Below are 25,560 nucleotides of genomic sequence, written 5' to 3' on the forward strand. Positions count from 1 at the left end.
TGGCTGTGGGAATTGGAATTCTTGAAGTGCTAAGTGCAACATTTTGCTTTTATAATGGCAAGGGAAAAGAATTGGAATCCACAGCATTTCTCAAAGAAAGAGTAACTCAAAGAGGAAATGCTTCCTATTTTCTGGGACTACATGTTTTACGTGCATGCAGCATAATTGCACAGCCATGGAAAGAGCTATGTAACCATACATCTTAGATAAAATTTGATTAGAGGATTAATGATAACAAAAAAAATATTCTACGTTTCTCATTATATCTCACCTTACTACTTCTTACAAATTGACCATTCTAAAAAAATGTTGGTTCAAATGAAGCCACAACCTCATTGTATTCATGGTAATTATCATACAAATAGAAGACTAACAAAACCCATCTAAAACCTTTGCCCTAAAAATATCTTCCTAGCTGTACAAAGACAAGAGAGAGTAATTGTCTCACCTGAAACTCATGTTAAGTTAAATACCCCAGTTTATTCTATGACTAGAATATGTATGTTATATTTTTCTTTTCAATCAGACCCGAAGTTTCTTTTCCTGAGAGACTTGGCATAATCCAACAGTTTGTCAGGCTGAGCGAGGGCTTTATGGACGCAAGGGTGTTCATATATCTTGTCCATCCAGTGGTTAATATGAGGACATTGAGAAGAGTCAGGGAGCTTCAAATTCACCAGTTGCTCCGCTGCTCGTAGCCATGGGATATAGGATGCAACAACTATGTCTATGAAGCCCATATGATCTCCTGAGAAGAAGGGTTTCCCTGATGATATTGTTTCCAATGAGTTGTCAAGCCTTATGAATTCTTCCACCAACTCAACTTTTGCTTTCTCCTGATCCCGCCCTTTTGTTTTCACAATGCCACCCACAACTGAAAGAATCTGAACAAGCTCAACAATTAAAGGAGATTAGTTTTGGAGAAGCATGTTGTTTTATATATGTTAAAATAGAAAATTTGAGAGCTAAGGAGCCTATAACCAGTTAAACATAGTTTTAGTAATTTATTTGGTTGTAAGCCGGAAGTTAGCAAATATCAAATGAAATTAACAAAAGGCCAGTTTCTATGTGTTTAGTGTTATACTTATGGTTACATGTCGCCAATAATTTACTCTTCTCGTTTCACTATCGAGGCTAGGAATGCAATATCGACACCATACTGAAAAAGAATAAGATTAAAGCTAGGGTGAAGGATTTGGTAGTGTTTTATTAAAAGCACGGGTTAATTTTTTAAAATTATTAAAAATATAATTTAGAATTTTATTTTTGTATTTAGGGTTTGTTTTATGGTATCATAGTTAAACGGTGATTTTTTGGTATTGTCACTAAGGCTCAAACTCTTGACAGATTATATGATTGTGTAGTTGTGTCTTCATTATTCTAGCATGGTCATAGATTTTGAACTATGATGGTCTTAATGTTGGTATTTCCATGTGGGTTCATGCTTGTGTAAGATCTTCGCTAGGTTGGTATGGCTATGTTAGACTTCCATTGGGCTTGTGAGCTCACAAGCCACATGCTCTCACTAGGTTGGTGTGCTTAGGTCCCTATTGGGTTGTCATTCTTGAGGGTTTGAATCATTTCATTATGCATTCACTTCGAGGATGAGGTCCTCCATTTGTGACCACACTTTGTGAAGAAAAGCAAAAAGTTACATTGCATTTCATCATTTTAAAAAAATCAATAGTTATATTAGTTAGGGGAAGGGAAACAATAGTCATCATAGCTAGCTTCAGACACCCTAGACTCATAAATAGTACATCAAATTTCAACAATTTATTTTTTATTGTATTTGCATGCAAAATAAGTGCTTATAGAAAATACTATAGTGAATGCTACAAGATTCATTTTCCATGCAAGGATCAAAAAGTAGTCATTCTAAGTTAATGTTAAAGATATTTTGTCTATATACTATTAACTCTTCATTTCAATCAATACAAAATGTGAGTAATTGCACATATATTTGAACAACCATGCATTTTTTATACCAATAAAGTTATGCAATTGGTCTAAATTATTTTCAACTACTCAATTTCTAGTGAGCTCTCCATTATAAGATTTCACTACGATAACTACAACATGGGCAGTAACAAGATGAGTCCATTATTTTTTTGGTTTTTTAACTTCATATTTATTTTTAATTAAATTTTATTGATTAACCAGAAATTCTATTTCTTTAGAGGTATTTCATATATATGTGTGTGTGTGCATGCATGCATTTATATAGGTATATATATACATATACTTATCTATATAGGTAAACACACATATAAATATACATATACATATGCGTACACATACACACACACACACACACACACACACACATATGCATACATATATATACACACATATATGTGCATATACATAAATACATATGTATGTCTATACATATGTATATATATACATACATATATACACGTATACATACATATATATACATACACACACACACACACACACACAAGCAATAAGAAGTGTAGTAAAATGGCATGGACTCAAAAACAATAAGAAGTCTAAACTCATTTTTGAATATAAATTTTTTAATTATGTATTAATTTTTTGTAAATATTTATACATTGTATAGGATATATATTAATTTTTTGTAAAAAAAAATATCACTAAAACAAATTCTTTAAATTTTTTTTTAAAAAGGTAAATTAAAATTAAAAATTAATTAATCTTTTGAACAAATGATAAAATGAATGTATTTATGCGTGTTTAGTACAAAAAATTGTTTTCAATTTAAATATAAATAAATACTTAAGTTATATAAAATATTGTTATACCAACTTTAATACAATTTCTTAATAATTATTTTTTTATGTATATATCTTAGACATCTAAGCCACAACATATGGTATATGATAGGACAATTTGGTAACCAATAGTTCACTAGATCAAATATATAAGCATAAATATTCTATTAAATTATAAAAGAATTGTGAATTCTAATTACCTTTCTAAAGGGCATTTGAGAAAATAGTTAAAACTCTCTTTAACATATTCAATTTTGTTTTTCAAGAGATTACAAATCCTAATTTTTTTCTCATATATCTTTAATCACACTAGTGAGAAAATACACGCCTGCTAAGTAAAATAAAAATCAGATAATTGTAGGATAAGCTATGTGTGTGTGTGCATATATATATATATATATATATATATACATATATATATATATATATATATATATATATATATATATATATATATATATGTATGTATATATATATATATGTATATATATGTGTATATATGTATATGTATATATGTATACATATATATATCTATGTATATATATATATATATATATGTATATATGTATATATATATATGTATATATGTATATATGTATGTATATATGTATATATGTATGTATATATGTATATATATATATATATATACATATATACATATATACATATATATATATACATATATATATCTGTGTATGTATGTATATGTATATGTATATATACACATATACATATATATGTATATACATATATACACATATACACACACATATACATATGTATATATGTATGCATATATATATGCATATACATATACATATATATGCATATACATATGTATGCATGTACATACATACATACATACATACATACATACATATATATATATACACACATGTATATGCATACATATCTATGTATGTATATGATGTATATATGTATGTATGTATGTATAATTACACTAATGAGAAAATACATGCCTACTAAGTAAAATAAGAATCAAATAACTATAGAATAAGCTATGTATGTGTGTGCGTGCACATATATACATATATATACACATATATACATATGTATATGCAGATATACATATACATATATGTATATATCTCTCTCTATGTGTAGAGATGCAATTGTATACATATAAAATAATTTAAAAATAGAAATAGTTTAATGTTTCTCCAGCTTTTAGATGCCCACTAAGAATTTAAAATAATAGAATTTTAAATTTTTTTAGAAACTTGAAAAAATTACTATGTACAACAATATATAGAGTCCTTTATGTTAAATAACAAGGTAGAGAGTGGATGGATATATCACATATCGGCCTTGACACCCTCATGGGCATAGCTATAATTTTTTTGTGATATTCATTCGCTTTGTGCAAGTGAGGTTCTGATGAATAAACTTTCCAAGTTGATGTTGCAACTAGCATGAAAATAAGGCTACCTTTCATTAAGAAAATTTTAATTAGTCCATTTTGTATCTCCTTCACTAATAGATGTGTTCTCTACATAATCCCTAATATCCTATTTAGATGATTTAGATGACATTTTTGGAAAAACAAATTAACCCTATTTTAACCTTTCAATATCCTTACAAATAAGTTATGTACTCTACATGATTATATTATTAAGGAAAAATTTAAATAATCTTTTGTATCAAAGGCATCCTATCTTCTTGACTATTAGATTACATTTGAGAATTTTACTCTAATGCCAACATAAAGGAGAAGAAGGGAATATTGCATGCTTGTACACAACATCACATTTATATTTGTACTTATAAAATTTATTCCTTTCCTAAGAGGACGGAGTTTGACTACAGTGCTACACAACCTGATTGGATGACAATAAGAAGGAATTATATCCAATTTTTTGTAGAGAGTCAGGGTTATGGTAAGTTTCTATGCTATTTTATTTACTACTAGTTGTGGTCTTCATGATCTCATGTGTATATAATTAAAATTATAATAAAAAATAGTGTTTCTACTTGGTTTCTAATACTTTCAATGCCATCACGAAGAAGGTAGGTCCTTAGTATCATCAAGAGAATATATACAATAACTAAACAATAGGTTGTATGAACTATATTACACTTCCCCACCATTTGAATTAGATACAATAATGGTTTTGAGAAATCCTCTCTAACACTCGCATAGTTGGACCTCACACATATTTTTTCAACTCCAAAATTCATAAAAACAAGACCCACAAGTCACAATTTGATATTTTCTACTCTAGAGATCTATTAAATAATTGATCACATCCCCTTCTCTAGTCAATTTGTTTCTTCTTCCACTATTATTGATATATTTTTTATCCTCTATTTTCCTCCACTTACCATTTATATAAATCATTGATATCATTTTGAAAATAAAGAGAACCACAGATTAAAACCCGAAGATGATTTTTTTGTCATTCTAAATCAACCAATATTAACTCAAGAACATTAACTCTAAGTGTGGATTTGGCATAATAGAAAAAAATTACATAGAAGAACCTAAAAAAGTCTTCAATATCTATCTTTTCAAATTAATTCAAGTTCTATTAGTACCTATAACATGGGTTCTGTAGAAGCAACCGTAAAGATATTGCCCATCTTGCTCTACCAAATTTTCTTATTTTTGCACCTACAAAACTTTAATTATCAAGTAGAAATTTGATATGAATATTTATTATCTAAGTTTTTTGCACTCTTAAGGAAACATATTTCCCACCATATATCATGTTTCTTATAATTTAATTAATATGGATATGATAGAAAGGAGGTCAATAGAGTGGATAGTCAGACTAGTAAGTTAATACTCCAATTTCATTCAATATGCTAAGAAGAAAAATAACCAACGAGGCTTAAGGGAGACTCAAGAGCTAAATAATTATAAGGTTTTTCCTTCATTGTGTATATTATTGATGGTATAAGAGGGGTAAGGAAATGCAAGATAGAAAGAAAGAAGGGTTTTTTGACCATCTAGTGGAAACACCATACTATAGAATTAGTTTTTGAAACCAAATATGAGAATAAAACACAAATAAGTTTAACTACACAAAACCTTTTTGAATAAAATTATTATTAGAGGAATAGTAAAGTGTAGGGGGTCACTAGAATTTCTGTTTATGCTAGGAGGCACCCTTGATTAGATTAAAGGATGTGAGATGCTATGGACCTAACATAGAATATTATAATTTTAAAACTTAATAAAAATATCCACAACTTATTAATTGTGCATAAAAAATGGGAAACATATTGAGAGAAATGGGTTTTCATTAGTCAAACTATTCTTTAGGAAATTTAACCTTGAAATTAATCTAAAATTGCATAAAAGAAAAGGAAGTATGTTGTCGTTAGAATTTTTTTGGTAAATATCTTATAAAGTGACAATTCAAGTACTTTTGAAATGAGAATGAAAGTGTTGATGCAATTTTATAAATCCAGAAGGACCTAAAAGGAAATCACCAAATATATGCTTTTATAATGATTCCTAGTCTTTTAACCATGTTGAGATGAATTAATTGAATTCATTACTATGCTCGAGTAATCCTTGAATAAATGAAATTGATAAGATTATATAAACGGATTACTGATTAATAGACATTATTTACCAAAATGAGAGAGACAATAATGATTTCGTAACTCTCTAGTCCATTTTGAGGAAAAAATTGAAGGAGGATAAGAAGGATTTTAAATCCTTCTCAAAATAAAAAGACTCATTTGTAATCCAAATTTAGGGATAATATTCTTTATAAAGGGTTCCTTCAAATGTAGGGGATTGATAAACCCATTTGATATAGACTGAGACACCTTTTACAAGGAAATTAGGGCTCAAATTTAAATTGGGAGTTGGTATGTGATGTCCTCTTTATAGGTCAATTAGGATTAATACTTATTTAATAAATCATAATGGAAAGAATAATAATTTCAATTATCAAATGATTTTTCTTTTTTGAATTTGAGATGAAGGATATAAATTTTATTCAAGTTTCCTAGACACCGTCTATGGACTCCCTCAAAGTTTACAAGTCCAAATCCATTGAATGAATATTTATAGAATGTTAACCCCACCACTCTATTGGGATAAAATATTATTAGATTGGATTTACAAAAACACCTCCTTAGTAAAACTATACATCCTTCTCCATAAGTCAAATAATGATAATATTGGAGATTACTCTTAAGTTGAAGAAGGAGAATTCAGGTGTAATCGTGTTTCTTAGATACCAATCCTCAATAGGTGTTCCCTCAAAGATTACAGTTTCAAGTATATTTCATTAAAATTTACACAATGTTGACCCACACCCTCTATTGGGATACATCCACAAGTTAGAATTTACTCAAGCCCCTCCTTTATTACATTTGAAACTCCATCCCTCAATAAAAATTAATAATAATATTGAAAATATATATTTATATTGATAATATTAAAAATATACTTATTGTAATATTTAATTTATATATTAACTAGTAGGCCTTTCTAGATGTGGACCTTTTATATTCACTTTACTTGATGCGGTTAAGATCTAGAATAAATATATTTTTGGGGATATATTTCAAATAAAGTTTACTCTAAAATCTAAGCTTCATGATATTCAACTAGCTAATCAAAAGGACGGTGATATCTTGGATTGTAGAGGGAAAGAGAAGGATATTATAATGAAATATCATGTAATTGTATCTAAGGAGGCATTGTATTGGAAATAGAGATCAAGATCCTTATGGCTAAAGTGTGGAGATATAAATACTAGAATTTTTCATTTATTTGGCTAGAAGCATCAGACTACTAGTAAAAATCTTGTGCCAAATGAAGGGATAGAAGGATGGAGAAAGACAAGGATATATCTTATATAATGATGGACTATTTTTCCTCATTTCTATCTTTCAATGGTATCCTCAATGTTGATAATCAAGATATGCAAGTCTTTTTTCTATCCCTTCTCTCCTTGATGAAGATTCTAATAATTTTTTGGTGGATGTCCAATCTCTAAGGAAATAAAAAAGAGTGGTCTTCTCTTTTGAAGGAGAGAAATCCCTTTCCCTTGAAGAATTTCCTATATTTTTCGTATAGGTATTTTGGAGAGAGGTTGGTGGATCTCAATGTTTATAATGTCACCAAGGAAATCTTTGGCTCCAATAACTTTCTCAAAGATCTTAATGCTACCTTTTTGGTTCTTAATCCCAAAAACCCAGGGGTAGATGTAGTGGATGTTTTTAGACTGATAATTTTATGTCATTCTATTTATAAAATTTTCTCTAGGGAGCTTATGTTGTGATTTCAATCTATTCTTCCTTTAGTTATTTCTCCTCAAAAAAATGGTTTTGTTCCTTAGAGATAGATTTTAGATTATATTATTCAAGTGCATGAAGATATTCATCTTGTGCAAAACTGTAATAACTAAGGGTTCCTTCTCAACCTATACAAAGATTTTGATTGAGTCAATTTGTGTTTCTTATTTTGTGTCATTTGGGATTTTAGGTTCAGAGATAAATTCTTTCAATTGGTTAGCTAGCTTATCGACACCTCTCTTTTTTCTGTATTTTTATGGATCTTCCTCTAGATTTTTCAAACCTATAGGGGCCTTACATCAAGGTGATCCCATTTATCCTATTCTATTTTCCATGATCATTGAAACCCTTGGCATATTCCTCTTCTATAAAGTGTAAGATGGTATTTTGAATGGTTTAAGGCCTTCCTTTGTAGATATTTCCTTCTTTCATGAATAATTTGTGTATGACATGGCAGTTATGGGTCTATCTTCAATTCAGGAAGCTAAGCTCTACAAGTAGACTCTTTAGGTCTAGACATCTATGACTAGTAAACTTATTAATTGGTAGAAATTCTCTTTGTATTTCATTAACACTCTAGTGGATAGACAATTGATAACTTATAGGATCTTGGGTTTTTTTATTAGTACGTTCCCTACTTCTTACCTTGGTCTTCTTCTCTAGGCTAAAACCTCCTAATTCTTTTTGGTCATCCCTTCCAGATATATTTAATAGGAAATGTTTTGGTTGAAAAGGGACTCTTCTTAGCTAGGTAGGTAACCTCCAAATTCTCAAGGTAACTTTGAAAAAATTATCTATCTATGCCTTGACCCATTTTAGAATTCCTTAAAAGTATGCAAAGGCTATTGAGAGAATCCAAAAGAAATTTCTTTGGGTGAGACTAGAGAATAGTTAAAGACCATCTCTTGTGTCCTAGGAGTATGTGAAAAAGCCTAACAAGTGGGGAGTTCTTGGGATTAGACCTATTCCAATTATGAATTCTACTCTCCTATATAAATAAACCTAGTGACTATCTTATGAAGGAAAAGATTGGATTATCATTCTTAAAATAAAACTACTCTTTTCCTTCCCTAGTCTACCCATGTTTCTCTTCTTTTAATTGCATATTTCTAGATCTTTTATTTGGAACTATTTCCAATAGGTCAAAGAAATTGCTTCTTTGAAAGATAAATGGAAACTCAGGAATAGTAGGAGAATTAACTTTTGGGAGGATCATTGGATTAGTCATAAATATATTAGCTTAGATATTGTGCTAGGTCCATTAAAGGATGTATGTATTCAATCTTATAGAAGAAATGTTTGTGAGGATTGATCAAATGGATCATGAATTAACCTTGTAGACTTTTATATTTCCTTTTCATTCTTCATGAAGTCTTTAAATGATTTGTTTATTTGGGATCATACCAAAAATACTCTTTAATCTAGAAAGTGAATTCCTATAGAATGTACCATGTCTCCTCTTTAATGCTTCCTTCATGTTTGATTACAATTCCCATCCACCTTTTTCAACTAAAGCTTATAATAAAGCCTTAATTCCAAAAATTAATATCTTAAATATGTAGATGCCTTTCCAAAATAAAAAAATTTCCATTGATAATCTATGAAAGATTGATATGGCTATTCCTAATAGATGTTTTATTTGTAAATAAGATTCTTGATCTATTGTTCACATCATGGCCAATTTCCTTTCTTTTGGGAAGTTTGAGCTTTATTATTGTAGAGTTAGAGTTTGTGCCAAACTTTGGTAGGAATTCTTCAAGATATTTTTATTCAATGGAACTTTAATAATAGGTCCATATTGATAAGAAGATATGGGACTTAGATTATTCTCAAGTAATGTGGAATATTTGGAAAGGAATAAACAATGAGATTATTAGGGATAGTTCCCTTTCTCCTTCTATCCCTGTTGATAAAACTAAAAACTCTATCATTGAAATCTATCAAAATAATATTCATCTAGATATTGATTTTGTAGTTGGAGGTGGTGTTGGTTCTTGGAATTACAAAAAAGATCATAATAAAGACAAAAAGGCTAATTCCAAATGCACAACCCTTCCCCCAGGCTAAATAAAGTTAAAGATTGATCAGGTTTCCATAGGTAACCTTGGTGTTGATGGTTGTGGAGGAATTATAAGGGATGATAAAGGAGACACCATTATGGATACTACTTATCTTCTTGAGATTTATTTGAATCATTTGGTTAAAGTTATGAGCCTCCTTCACTATATTAGGTTGGATGATAAGTGTTACTATCGGAAAATTTGGATTGAGGGGGATTATAAGATTATTCCCAACTATCTCAAGAGTAAGAGTAGTCCATCTAAATTTGCTGAAAATATTATTAATGAAGTTAAAAATATTGTGACTAATCATGATAGAGAAGTGAATGGTTTTGCTAATTCCCTAACAAATGTGGTTGTACAATTTGATGTCATCATTTCTTGGAGTGGTAGGGAAGATATAAACATAGATTTAAAGGCTCTTATTTATTATGACAAGATATATAAAGGATGTTTAAATTTCTCAAATATTATTTTTAATAATGAAAATGAATTGGGAAACAAATACTCATTATTATGATTTCATGGAAGGTGGCATTGGTCTTAAGTTCTAGAAATCTCAACACACTTCATGTGTTAACCTTCCTTTTCTAAGCGTTATTTCTACCGTTTTCATCTAAATGTCTATGAATTTCACTCAAGAGTCTTGCAATAGTAATATTCTTATTGCTACCATGAAAGGTGATTTTTAAAGTAGGGAGACAAACAATTGCAAAAAGAAGAAGATGGAGTCTGAAGTCTAGGAGAAGCACTTGAAGGGGGTCTCATTACTTTCATGGAGAAACTAAGAGGATTAAACCCTAAGATCATTAAGTACTTTTCCAATGGTTGGAGTGATGGTGTTGTGATTATTTCTAGGAGATTCTTTCAGCTTTATGTTGATGCCATTGTTGAAGTGACATGTCTTAGCCCTAGAGGCATGCATTTTTTTCTATAATAGAAAAGTTTCTAAAATTGATATTAAAATTTTCCCAAGGGTGAGGGTGAAAGGGGTAATTTTTTTAATATTTTGGGATTTTTATATCATGGAATCCTTGAAATTAATTTGAAATGGGTTTTAAGTTGCAATTATGAAGTATGTCACCTTGGATAGTTGCTATAATAGGACTAAGTGTTATAATTTTTTTCTTGTTAACCATTTTAAATTGTAAGTGGAGAGTGTATTTGTCATTTTAGCTTCTATGTTTTCTTGGTCAAAGTATCAATTTGCATGAGGGTGTCAACCTCCTTATCACATATTATATTACCAAAAGTGTTCCTAACCTTGTTCATTCCTCTATCACTAAGAAGAAGGCCCCCCCTAAGGAGCTTTGGTAGTTATAAGGGTAAGGGGAAATAAATTTTAGCTAAAGGGGAAGATGACTCACCCCTATTTGTTTAGAAAATGGAAATTTATACCAAAGTGGATGATTTAGATACATAGTCTAAGGGTGTTAGTTTTGAGAACCTATTATAGGTTGCCAACACAAAAGAGGGTGTTGGAAGTATGAATATAGGGGATGATGGTGATATAAGTACAAAGTCTTATGGCTTAGTATAGAGGACATTTTATTCTCATGGATGATGGTGATTCTTTTGGGAAAATTAATAGTTCATAGCAAGTGTACATGTTTAGTGCTATGAAAAAGATGGTTATTTATCCTCCTCGAGATCTCCTCGATGTCAATATTATGGTATGGAGGATGATTAACTTCAATGATGAGATGAAAAGTTTTGTGAAAGAGGTAGTTTGATCCTCTTTGTTCCTTATCCTACTAGTTTTTTTTCTTTGGTCCTGGTTGTATCTCCTACTAGTTGTGTTTGTTTGTTTTTTTTCCTCTAGTTTTTGTGGTAGTCATGGTGCTATTATATTGTTGAAGATATACTTACCTTGGGGCTTAATGTTAATGTTTTATTAAATCTATATGGGGTTTTGGGTACCCTCAAAACTAGCTTTTTGTTAATATTATAAAAACAAAGTTGGTCAGGCTCTAATACCAATTAAAAGGAAGCTGAAGTATGAAAACACTTCTAAATGATAAATTAAACATGAGAGATGATGGTGAATAAATCTTACAAACCCTTAAGCTATTGCAAACTACATAAAATTGTTGAATCCTTGGTATTTGGTCTTTAATTGTTGTCATTGATGTCAATAATGAAATTGTAATGAGAATATGATATGCATAACATCATGTGATTATCTTATTTGATGTCATTCAATATTATTCAAAATATATTCAAGACAAATTCTTAAGTGTTATACAATTAACACTAATGTTCACATTGATTAAGAAAATGGTTATAAAAAATAGTTTTGGTCTATGAGAAAGTCAATAAGATTATTTATCAAATAAAACCAAACTATTATACCTTTTTGGAAAGGTCTTTGAGTTAGCTAAAATGATTCTTTGTTACTTTTTGCATAACACATGTATCGAAAAAGAAAAAGTCTATTTATTAGAAATAATTACCAAATTGTTATGGCAGTTTTGATAGTTTTGAGCAGTTTTGGTCTAATGGAAGTTTGGGGTATGTACTTCCCTCCAAAATTTCAACTTTATTGGGTTATAAGTAGAGAATACAATCCTCTTAAACATCCAATAGGTTTTTTTGACAGATGTTGTAGGATTTGTGTGGAATTCCTTGTAGACCAAATAGTTTGTAGGCAGATTTTTTATGGCAAGGAAGAGGGTAATGCTTTATGTTTCTATTTTCATATTTGTGATATTATTTTCATTGAAAAAGTTTATTAGAGGTAGAAGAAGGGTTATATATTTCATCTTCATTCATTCATATCAATATTTGATCATATCTTTTAATGGAATTTAAGGAAAATATATTTGGATACTAGATGTTTTAAGGATAATAGAGTTATATCCTGTATTGTGTTTTCAACAAGAAGTTGAAACTAGTGATTCATGATTTGTGTAGTAACAGAGATGATCCTCTAATTTAATACCTCATTTGTTAATTTTGGAAGTTAGTGCTTCTTGTATTCATGAATTTTGTGCTTTACGTGTAAGGGATTGGTGTTCCTTGAAATTGATGTTTCTAAAAGATTTTCCCAAGAGGCCAATAAAGTTTCAGATTCAGAGTGGTTTTTTTCCCTAAGGGGCTTTCACATAAAAATATTGTGTCACTTTGGTATTCATTAACTATCTTTATCATGTGTTAAATTTTATAACTTGTAATTATTTCAAGTTTTAAAAAAGTATTTTAAACCACTAATTCACACCCCCCTTCTTAGTGATGGTTGTATTCCAGCAAGTGGTATTAAAAAAAGGTTCCTTATATTAATTTTAATAACTTTGGGTAGATTTTGGTTGAGTGGAATACTTATCTTTTATGGCTTAGGATAGTTCTTCAAAGGTTCCTATTTTTGATGGATCAAATTGTGCTTTTTGGGAAGTAATGATGCAAATATATTTGTTATCTATTAATGTTTATGTATGGGGTTCCATTGTTAATGGTTATAAAGTTCCTAATACTTTACCTATAGATCATGATGAAAAGAGGAAGTATGCAATTGATATGAAAAGTAAATTTTCTATACTTAACAGTTTATCTAAAGATGTTTTTTTTTAAGGTAATGCATTATAGTGCTTCTAAAGAAGTATGGGACAAATTGAAAAACACATATCATGGTAATAGTAGAGTTAAAGAAGCCAAGATAAAATATTTTAAATCAAGATTTGAAGAGCTTAAGATGAATAATGATGAAAAGGTAGAAGACTATCTCTTTAGATAAATGAAACTGTAAATGGCATAAGAGGACATGGTTAAAAAAATGATTATATTGATGTTGTAAAGAAAGTTTTGAGATCTCTTCTTGATAAATTTGATTTTGAGATATGTTCTATAGAAGAAAATATAGATATTAACAAGTATACAATGGAAGATATTCATGGAGCACTTGTAGGTTATGAAATGAGAAAGTTTGACAATTAGGAATCCACAAGCAAAGATGCAACATTCAAGGTGGAAAATAAAGTTAAGAAAGTCTCTTCAAAATTAGAAGATCTTGATTTCTTAAAGCACATTTATCAAGGAAATTAAAGAAAAGAACATGTAAATACAAAGGTAAACTTCCTTTCAAATTCTTTAATTATGGTAAAATAGGACACTATGCATCTAAATGTCATTATAATTAAGTCATGATGGAGTAGATGATGAGTTAAGTTCTAAAGATCAGAAATGTACAAGGTTAATGAATGAAGTAGTATCATATAGAAGAAATTTATAAAAATACGAGAACACTACTTTGGATGATATTTTAAGAAAACAAAGAAGAACTGATGATCTAATAGGAATTGGTTTTGAACTTGGACAATTTTCTAGTTATAAGAAAGATAAATCTTTATTTGAGATATTTAAATCTGAAAGTAAGGATACAGATCAGAATACTACCACTTCAAATGTAGGTAAAAATGCATATTTTAATCAGATTTGTAATGATAAAAATCAGATTATATCAAGCAATTCATTCATGGGTAAAAGATACCCAAATAGGTTCACTTCTTTCTTTGATGGGTATTGCTTCATGCATCATCAATATGGGCATAGAATAAGTAATTACAAATACATGTCAAAGAGGTATTCAAAGTTTTATTTTGGTTATTCCTTTCCTAAGATGAATGGTCTAAGATGTTACAAATGCAATCTCTTTGGTCATGTTATGAGTAATTGCAAAATTAAGTCAATTTAGAATGATCAATCTTATGCTAGTCTACAAGTTGATAAAGAATTTGATACTAAAGTGACCAAGATATGGAGGCCTAAAATTAATAAGTCTATTTTTTCAAATGGCTCTACATTTTGAATAAAAGGACTTGTAGATAATTGATAGTGGTTTTTCTAGAAACATGACAAGAGATAAAAATGAAGTTTGACAATTTGATTAACTACAAAGGTGTCAATGTTAATTTTGGTGATAATTCTTCAAGGAAAATTAAAGGCTTCAAAATGTCCATTCATGATGAGTATTATGTTGATGGATTAAAGTACAATCTTCTAAGTGTTAGTCAAATTTGTGATCATGGATATGAAGTTATTTTTGATGATCATTGTTGTCAAATCAAATTGAAATCTGGGTAGTGGGTTGCATCAAGTAAAAGATATAAAGGGAATCTATACAATTTAAAAGATATCACAAATACTAACAATCATGAATATGTTTGTCTTATGGGATAGGTGAATGAAAGTTGGTTATCGCACAAAAGGCTTGGGCACTTGAACTTTGACAACTTGGTAAAAGTTAGTAAGCATTAGAAAGTAAGAGGTATGCCATGTATAAGTAAGCCAAAGAAAGTTATTTGTGAAGGGTGTCAACATGGTAAACAAACAAAGGCATCTTTTCCTTCAAAACAATATTTTGCTTCTAGACCATCGCAATTAGTACATACTAATTTATGTAGTCCTACAAGGAAAATGTTGTTAAATGGTGAATAGTATTTATGAATGCTTTTTATAGATGAATATAAAAGAATGACATGGGTAACATTCTTAAAGCATAAATCAGAGGCATTTAAAAAGCTTAAGATTCTCAAGAAAATGGTTAAAAATGAGTCAAACATGAAGATTAAATGCTTACGACCAAATAAAGGTGGTGAGTTTACTTCAGATGAATTTGTTGATTATTGTGAAAAACATGGCATCAAAAGATAATATGTAGCATCTAGGACAACTAAACAAAATAGAGTTGTTGAGAGAAAGAACCAAACAGTGAAAGAAATGGAAAGGACTATGTTAGGTGAATCTAGAGTACCAAATAGGTATTAGAAAGAAGCAGTTCATGCAATAGAATATATTTTAAATAGGGCACGACTAAGGGTAAAAACTAAGTATACTCCTTATGAGTTATGGTATGGACATCCTGCATCTATTAAACATTTTAGAATTTTCCGAAGTAGATGCTTCATTAAGAATTATGATGCTAAAATAGGAAGCTTTGATTCAGATTTGATGAAGGAATCTTTTTAAGATATTCTTCTCAAAGTAAAGCTTACAAGTGTTTTAATAAAAGGTTGAATAAACTTATTGAAAGTGTACATGTGAAAGTGGATGAAGATGTGCAAGATAAAAAGGAAATAAGAATGGATAATACTTTCCTAAAAGACAATGATAAAAAATTGAAAGAAGTAGATAATAAAGTTAATGAAGGTGAAGAAGAGATAAAATATCAAATGGAAATGCTAGAACCCACAGGTACAAAGGCTATAGGAACAAAATTGAAGAAGTATCATCCTCAAGAACAGATTATAGGGGATAAACATGCAAGTATTTAGACAAGAACAAGAACTACATCTAGTGAATGTGCTAATATTTGTTTGTTATCTTAAATTGAACCTAAATCATATATAGAAGCTAGTATGGATGAGTTTTTGGTTAATGCTATGAAAGAGGAACCAAGTTAAATTGAAAAAAATAAAACTTAGGAATTAATGCCTAGACCTAAAGATAAAAATGTAATAGGTGCTAAATGAGTCTTTAGAAATAAGCTTGATGAAAATAGAAAGATATCAAGGAATAAGGCTAGAATGGTTTGTAAGGGTTATACTCAAATAGAAGGTGTGGAATTTGATGAAACTTTTGCAGGGGTGGCTAGAATTGAAGAAATTATAATCTTTCTTGCATATTAAGAATTCAAGGGCTTTAAAATGTACCAAATGGATGTTAAAACATAATTTCTTAATGGTTCTCTTGATGAAGAAGATTATATGGATCAACTTGAAGGATTTGAAAATAAATATTTTCCTAATCATGTCTATAGGCTAAAAAAGGTTTTTTATGGTTTGAAGCAAGCTCTGAGGGCTTGGTATTCTAGGTTGGATCAATAGCTTATAAAAAATGGTCTCAAAAGAGTTGGTGTCGATAGAAACTTGTACATAAATGATACATGTGATGATGTTCTCATTGTTCTTGTTTATGTTGATGATATAGTATTTGGATCTAATGATGATGCTTTAAGTCAAGGTTTTTCAGTGTTTATGCAATCTAAATTTGAAATGTTCATCCCTAGGGAACTATTCTATTTTCTTGGGTTGCAAATTTCTCAGTTGAAAAATGGTATATTCTTATCCCAAACTAAGTATGCAAAAGAAATGTTAAAAAAAATTCATATGGAAGATTGTAAGCCTATGGGAATACCAATGATAATAGGATGTAAAATTACTAAAAATGATGATTCTCCTGATGTTGATCAAACTACATATAGATCCATTATTGGTACTTTACTATATCTCACAGCTTCAAGGCCTGATATCATGCATTTTGTATGTTTGGTTGCAACATTTCAATCTTCACCTAAATAATCTCATGTTATGGTAGTTAAAAGAATTTTTAGATATATTTAGGGTACTTTGGATTATGGGATTTGGTATCCTAAACATGATGATTTGAGATTTGTTGCTTATGCTACTCAGATTGGGCATGTTGTCTAGATGAAAGAAAAGGTACTTCAAGAGAAATTTTTTTCTTAGGTAATAGGCTAGTGTGTTGGCATAGTAAGAAGTAAGAATCTACTATACTTTCTACTATAGAGGCTGAATATATAGCCACATGTTCTTGTTGTCAACAGGTTCTTTGGATGGTTCAAACTTAATCAGATATGACAGTAATAATGTCTAAACTAGTTCCTATCTATTGTGATAATTAGAGTGTAATCAATATTTCTAAGAATCTAGTTATGAATTCATGCACCAAACATGTTGATGTTTTTTATCATTTCATAAGGGAACATGTCTTGAATGGTAATGTTGAATTAGAATTTATTCCTTCTTTAGATTAGCTAGCTAACATATTTATAAAACCTCTCTCAATAGGCATAGTTGAAGGGTTAAGAAAAATATTGGAGGTTTTATCCCTCTCTTCTCTTGCATAAATTCATAAATGAGTGATACATTTGAGGCGCAACATATATTATTATCTTTTTGTTACACTAAAACCTTGGTATATCTCCTTTGCCATTGATGTCAAAGGGGGAGAAAACTGAATATGAAGATGTCTACATGATGATTATACATGTATAGGTATAGATATAGGATATACAAGTACACATGGATATATAGGCACAAATACATAATATATAGGCACATATGGATATACAGGTGGAAGTTGGTATTGACATCAATGCCAAAGGGCGAGTATGTTGAATCCTTGGTATTTGCTCTTTGATTGTTTTCATTGATGTCAATAATGAAATTATAATGAGAATATGATATGTTAACATCATGTAATTATCTTATTTTATATCCTTAAATATTGTTCAAAATATATTCAAGAAAAACACTTAAGTTTTATACAATTAACATTTAATGTTCACATTGATTAAGAAAATGGTTATAAAAAATAGTTTTTGTCTATGAGAAAGGTGATAGGGGTTTTTGTTAGATAGACCCCAACTATCATGTCTTTTTGGAAATTCCTTTCAGTTAGATAAAATAGGTCTTTGTTAGTTTTTCCATAGCACATGTATGGAAAGAGAAAAAGGTTGTTTATTAGAAACAATTACCAAATTGTTAGCACAATTTTAGTAGTTTTGAGTGGTTTTGGTCTAATCAAAGTTTGGGGTATGTACCTACCTCAAAAATTTCTAATTTATTGGTTTATAAGTAGATAATACTTTCCTCTAAAACATCCAATAGGTGTTTTTGATAGAAGTTGCAAGATTTTGTGTGGAATTCCTTGTAGACCAAACAATTTGTAGGCAGATTTTTAACAGCAAGGAAGAGGGTAATGCTTTATGTTTCTATTTTCATATTTGCTATTTTATTTTCATTAAAAAAGTGTATCAAAGGTAGAAGAAGGGCTATATATTTCATCTTCATTCATTCATATCAATATTTGAGTAGATCTTTTAATGGAAAGGGAAAATATATTTGGATACTAGATGTTTTGAGGATAATAGAAGTATATCATATATTATGTTTTCAACAAGAAGTTGAAATTAGTGATTCATGACTAGTGTCATAATAGAGATTATCCTCTAATTTTATATCTCATTTTCTCACTTTGGAAGTTGGTGCTTCAGGTGTAGGGGACTGGTGTTCCTTGAAATTGATGTTTCTAAAACAGGGTGTTGGTGCTTCCCAAAGTTGTAGCTCTAAAAGATTTGCCCAAGAGACCAATAAAGTTTTAGATTCAAAGTGGTTTTTTACCCTAAGGGGTTTTCCACATTAAAATATTGTGTCACTTTTTTATTCATTAACTATCTTGCTCATGTGTTAAATTTTATAACTTGTAATTGTTACAAGTTTTGAAAAAGTATTTTAAACCACTAATTCACACCACCCCCCCATCTCTCAGTGGGCCTTGTATTCCAACAAAACCCATATAAAATTAGATTTAAGGAAATAAAATAAAAAATACCAGATATATTTGGGAAAAACCTTTTCGAAAAATACCTACCCTCCAAAAGCTAGACTCAATTGTGTTATTAGCAGTAACAAAAGTTACAATACAATCCTTTGGCTAATTCTCATCAAGTGATACCATAGAAGAAGGGAACTCTAGAGAATATCTGGAACATAAATTTTCCTTAGAAGATATCCAAACAAACCACACAAAACTTACTAAGTAGCTATATATTTATAGAGCTGAACACAAGTGGAAAAAGCCCATGGTTTCTGAAACCATCTCTAATACCAAAAGGTATATAACATCAACTTTCTAAACCAAAGACAGGTTGCACATATAAACTTCTAGCATTGCACAATCATAAAGATTACCATTCCATATGCAATACCTACCTTACACCACTTTTCAATAGTGAAATCCACCATAAATATTTAAATTTCCAAATATTAACTCCCCATATCTCTTCTACCAAAATAGTACCTCCATAACCATTACATAGATTCAACATATCAACTTATGACACCAAATCCTTAACTCTAATACTTTTAAAGTGGGTTAAAAGAAATATATAAAAAAAAAGCATGTTTGACTCAAGGTTGAGCCACTCTTATCATAACATTATCCCACTTTTCAATTCATGATTCAAATCTTTATCACTAGCTCAAGGCCTCAAGACCCATACAATGAAGACACCATCTATCTTCTTATTTCTCACTAGCTTAGTCAATGCAACATTTTCCAAAGTATAAGTTTTTTTTTTTCCAATTTCAACTTTCCATCCTCCACCACATCATGAAAAAATGATACTGTACATTAATATTCTTTGTTATAGCATAGAAAGTAGTATTTATTGCTAAAAAAATAGCACCATGGCTCTCACAATATATAGTTATATGCCTTGCATCAAAACCAAAATCAAAACCAAAACACAATATCTTAATTCAAATGACCTCTTTATAACTATGAATAAATTCCATATACCCTAATTTTGTAATGAACAAAGGAGATATATCCTACCATTTAATCATGCAACAAATTGTACCACTAAATATTGTGAAAATATATATACTAGTGGATCTTCTTCTATCAATGTCACCTACCTTATCCATTCACATATCCACGAATAAAAATTGAACAAAGACTTCTATAAGTTTTACCATGAAATTATAACAAATACTAAAATGTTCCCCTTAGATACTTGAACACTCTCTTAACTCCATCTCAATGCACCTTTCTAGAATTATCCATATACTAACTAAGGCTTCTACTTCTTGGGGAATGTATGGCCTTGTACAAGCTGCTAGAAAAACTTAAATAAGGTACTTGTTGAAAATAATTTGATTCATTTCCAACCAATAGAGTAACCATTATTACTAGACTAGAATGTTTGACCAACATCACCTCAAAGAATGGGAAGAAAAAGATTTAAAATCTTAAGCTCCCTATAGACATGGTCTCGATCATACAAGAATAGGTCAAGTTAGAAGAGGAGGTAACTGATTTATAATGAGGTAGGCTAAAGATTCATTATTTTTCTCTATACTTGGTTAGGCAACAGATCACATGAACAAGGTTGGGAAAATATCTCTTGATAGAACTAGGGAAAGAAAGAAAAGTAACTAAAAAAAATTAAAGAGCCTAAAGAATTAGAAATGTAGTCTTCTTATAGTCTAATTTTGCACTAATATTATCCCCAAATCATGCTTTAATAGTAGAATTACTTAAACATATGATCGATCAATCAATCTAACGCATATAAGTGTTGCAAATGAAAATGGTACCAAAGTAAAAAAATGTCATTTACTTTTATCCAAGCTAAGGAAGATAATAGTTACAAAATAGAAAGCTCTTGAACTATTTTAAAAGATAAATGAATCACATAGTAAGCACTCCAAGATCCTTTTACTCAAAACACACCTTATAAACATGACCAAGAACTAGGTAAAATAAAGAGAATTCTTCTAGGAAGCCTTATTATATTAATTCCCTCAAAATGATACTACAACATGTGTGTGACTTACAAAAGGATGTAGCAACAGATACTAGAAGGGAATTTTAGTGATTCGATTGACCCTTCTAAGAGCCTTCAAACTACATATTTATACATGAATATTTACAAATTTTATAAAATATATACAATAATTTGTAATACTAAATATCAACAATTATTTCTGGAAACAAACACCCTTATCTATGTACCTTATTTAATACTTCTAAGAGAAGTTACTACCTACAATATATAGAGAAAAGAAAGATAGTATGGGGAGGAAAAAGATGAATAAGATTAGATATATCCTTTTATCTAGAGGTGGCATCCATGTGTTTTCCTATCAAGCTCTTTTAAATATGCTTCTATCCCACTTGGCCACTACCTCTATCACATTCTATACCCTATGAACTAGAATCATTGACCTTTATGCAACTTCTTTGATAAAGATGAAAGAGTGGGAACCCCCTATTGGTATCTTCACTAAGGTGAAGATCTCTATGTATTTCTAATAGTTCTACATGGTGATAAAATGAGTGGCTACAAAAAGGCTCCCCAATGCATCCCTTATAAGAAAAAAAAATAGAAAGATTACTTTTTCCTAAGGACTAGAGGAATGGATTTACAAGCTTTCGATGTCCTTTTGTCATGATTTGGATGATGGGAAGAGGAATCCTATTACTTGTCCATATCTTGGAGCCTCTATAATGCCTCAATGAATTTAGAGACCACACCTTGATTGATTTATTTTACATAGTTGAGCTAGATTCCATAATCATCTATCTAGAACCTCACATCCTCAATGGCACTTTATAGATGTCCCACTTCTTCCTAATCATCATGGAAGCCAAGTGTGATTTTGGTTAGGGAATTCATTAACTAAATATTGAAACTCTTGGACCTAGCAATTATTTCTTCTGCATGCTCATCAAATCTATCAAGCAAACATTCCATAAGGTCATATCCCCTCTCATCCCATAGGTCAAAAATTATAATTATCCTTGAAAATTCTGAATAGCCCTCCTATTGGTTCTATAGTTTTGCATTCTTAGATCATGATGCAGTTAACTGGGGCTTTATTGTCTTTTTCTTGTATCCAATCAAATAGTTGGTGCCAGTGGTAACACCTATAATGAAATAATACATCCATGGGGAAAATTCACTAGCATGAGGTTCCTTGAAAGTACTACACAAGGAGCACATGCAGAATTGTATTGGTTTAATAAAATTAGTCCAATGGAGAGAAAGGGACATCTTCCTACTTTCCTTCCTATACTTCTTTAGCCAACTCCCATTTATCAACTATTGGACCTTTCTCTTATAGTTGTGAATTCGTTCATTAGTTCCTCATCCTTTGGGGCTTGGGCATCAAGCAGGTCTATATATTGGAAGCAAAGAGTTAATGTCACATTATCAAGGTCCAAAAAACAATCACTTGAAACCTAGGTAGCCATGTACCTATCTCAATCATACCATTGTGCATATTCTATCATCACCTCTAGACACTGGAAAACATAAGAAAAGAACCTAACCAATACAATACAACTAGCAACAATCATCATGGGCATCAAGTCTCATTTCCTATCTTTATCTTCAATAGGTTGTCATAGAGTGCCTACAACTCCTTCCATTCCCCACCATCTGTATCTATGATGTATTCAAGAGAGGTATCCACCTTAGTAGGTCACAAACTTGTATCATCCTATTACTTGAGAACCAACGATAGCTTCTCAAATTCTTTGTCCTCTTTGGTCCTTTGGAGGAAAAATGCAAGTCTTGAATACCCATTGAATCACTTGATGATGGAACAATGTTTTCTTGTGAGCACTAGACATGAATCAATAACCTCATCCTTAAATAATCCAATGAAAATAAAAAATAAATCCAATCAAGCATGTGATTTTCATTCCTTTGAGTCTTAGGGTAATATAGGATCCAAAAGGTCGTACTTTGTAGGAGAATTACCTTTGCCAAATGGAGAGGAAAATGGAAGTTACACAAATATGAGAACATATAATTTTTAACAATTATTAGGAGAATATTAAGTCTACAGGTCTCATTAAAAATATAAACCCCACCTTTTTTTTTTCTCTAAAAATCCAACATTGCAACACCTATAAAGAAAACCTGATGGTGCAACTCACAATGCCATCTTGTACAATTACCATAGAAAGATAATAATTTAATTCTCACATGCGTGATATAAAAGACCAAAAAATGATGTGTATGTGGGATGCTCTAAAGGACATGACATGAAAATTATTTAAATTCAACCAAGAAGCATATTCAAAGTGGTGCCATGAGATGCTCCTCTAAAGGTGGAGTGGTTGCTTGAACTAGTGGAGTGAAAAATAAACCCATCCCTTTCCACCACCAAAATGCCATTTTGATGCACCACCAACACAACACCATTAGATCACCACTTCTTTGCCAAATGTGAGGTCCTCCTAGAGGGAATTTTGAATAGTTATCCCTAAACCTAATAGAATTTGACCCTTAATATGACAAAATTTTACCCACAAAATCACTAGAAATTAGGGCTATGATTTCAAACATTATAATAGGGGTATAAAACTTAATTTCCCAAATTACACCCTAGGGTAGAGGCGAACGACCAAAGAAAGACCAACAAGAGTGTACAAAAACACAATCTACAATGAAAGAAAAAATACAAAAGAACACCAACATGAAACAAGCTCTTCGATTTCAAAGGGTACTTTGTGAGGACAAACATAAAGGCAATAGGTGAGAAAAATTATCCTCTAGAAATATACAACCATGAGCATGTATTTGACTATAAATATCTACAAAGCAACACCCTAGTTAATTCTTGGGAGAGGACAATGTTAAACACCTTCTTGCAAAATTAAGGCAAGGAAAAAAGAGAGTGAAGCTTCAATAGGAAGATAGACTAGATGAAACCTATAGAAAGATGAAAATACAAAAATGACCACACCAAATGAAGGGAGTGCACTAAAGATGAAAAGACACAACAAAGTGAGGAAAAGACCACCAACCTAAAAGAGGGAAATACCAATGCCAAGTCATAGTGTAAAATGCTTACACTATCTAAAATGCTTACACTATGTGAAAACAACCACTCCAATAGAATTAAGGGTATCATAATGTCCTCAGAACACAAAATCCATCAAGATTCATTAACATAACACAATTAATCATATGGTAAATATAAAATGAACTATTTTACCATCTTATAAAACCCAATAATTATTTTATTCAGGGGGTATTGATTTTTCTTTATATTTTAGGTGAGATTTCACCATGTTCCCTCCTAAGGATCCCTAGAATTCCCTCCTGTCATGTTGAAAAACATGGCGAGAGAGAAACTCATAGATCTCAAAATCCAACATTCTTTAATTTATTCTTTTAAACCTATCTTCACACTAGTGGGTAGTGGGAATCTCTTTGATACCAACAACACAAAAAGGGACCCACTTCTTGGAAAGAAAAGTGAGAACCCAAGAACTAGAAACAACCAACAGAGACCTTAAAAGAGGTAACCCAAAAGTGAAAAGAGGGGACTCAACTTTTTTCTCACAAAAAGTAGGGACAGTTATAAAGGGAATAAAAATACTCTAAACATTTCTTCCATTCTAGTAGAATATTTTGGTCAATCCTTCTTATAAAGATTCATTCCTTGTAGTATTTGAATAGCTCCTACAAATTTTCAAGCCAAATTTCTTAATCATAGAGTTAGCATACTTCCACTGGGTCATCCAAATCTTTCTACTAGCTTTACCTCTAATGATCTCAATCCCTTGAATATACCTAGACACCTAGATCTTTCATTTAAATTTTTAGTGCTAACTAAAACTTCAATCTTAAATCATTCTTTTACCATTCCCAAAAAACAACATATCATCCTAATATAGGACTATGATGAGAATGTGACCACTTTTCATATTTATAATATACATAATAGTCAAACTTACATTTGAGAAATCCTAACAAAGAGACATAGGTGTCAAATTTCTATATTGCATTCTTGGATACTATCTCAAACTATATAGAGACTTATTTAACTTACTTAAAAGGCTTTGTTTACCTTTTTAAACCAAATGCTCTAGTTTTGACATATAAATTTCCTCCAAATAACTATGAAGGGATGTTGTCTTCA

At 30.4% G+C, this 25,560-nt stretch overlaps 1 protein-coding gene across 1 annotated transcript in view; it reads right to left on the minus strand.

Moving 5' to 3' along the window:
* Positions 1 to 229: 229 nt before the first annotated feature.
* The window catches only part of LOC149549248 (glutathione S-transferase U17-like), a 36,425-nt gene continuing 11,094 nt past the window's right edge, over positions 230 to 25,560 (minus strand). Inside the window, exon 2 of the mRNA XM_089794880.1 lies at positions 230 to 884. Coding sequence (XP_089651006.1) covers positions 519 to 884 — 366 coding nt within the window. The 3' untranslated portion in view covers positions 230 to 518. The remainder of the gene's footprint in view (positions 885 to 25,560) is intronic.

Source organism: Cupressus sempervirens, chromosome 7 (assembly GCF_028749045.1).
Source record: "Cupressus sempervirens isolate cs-2001-9-10 chromosome 7, ASM2874904v1, whole genome shotgun sequence".
NCBI lineage: Eukaryota > Viridiplantae > Streptophyta > Pinopsida > Cupressales > Cupressaceae > Cupressus > Cupressus sempervirens.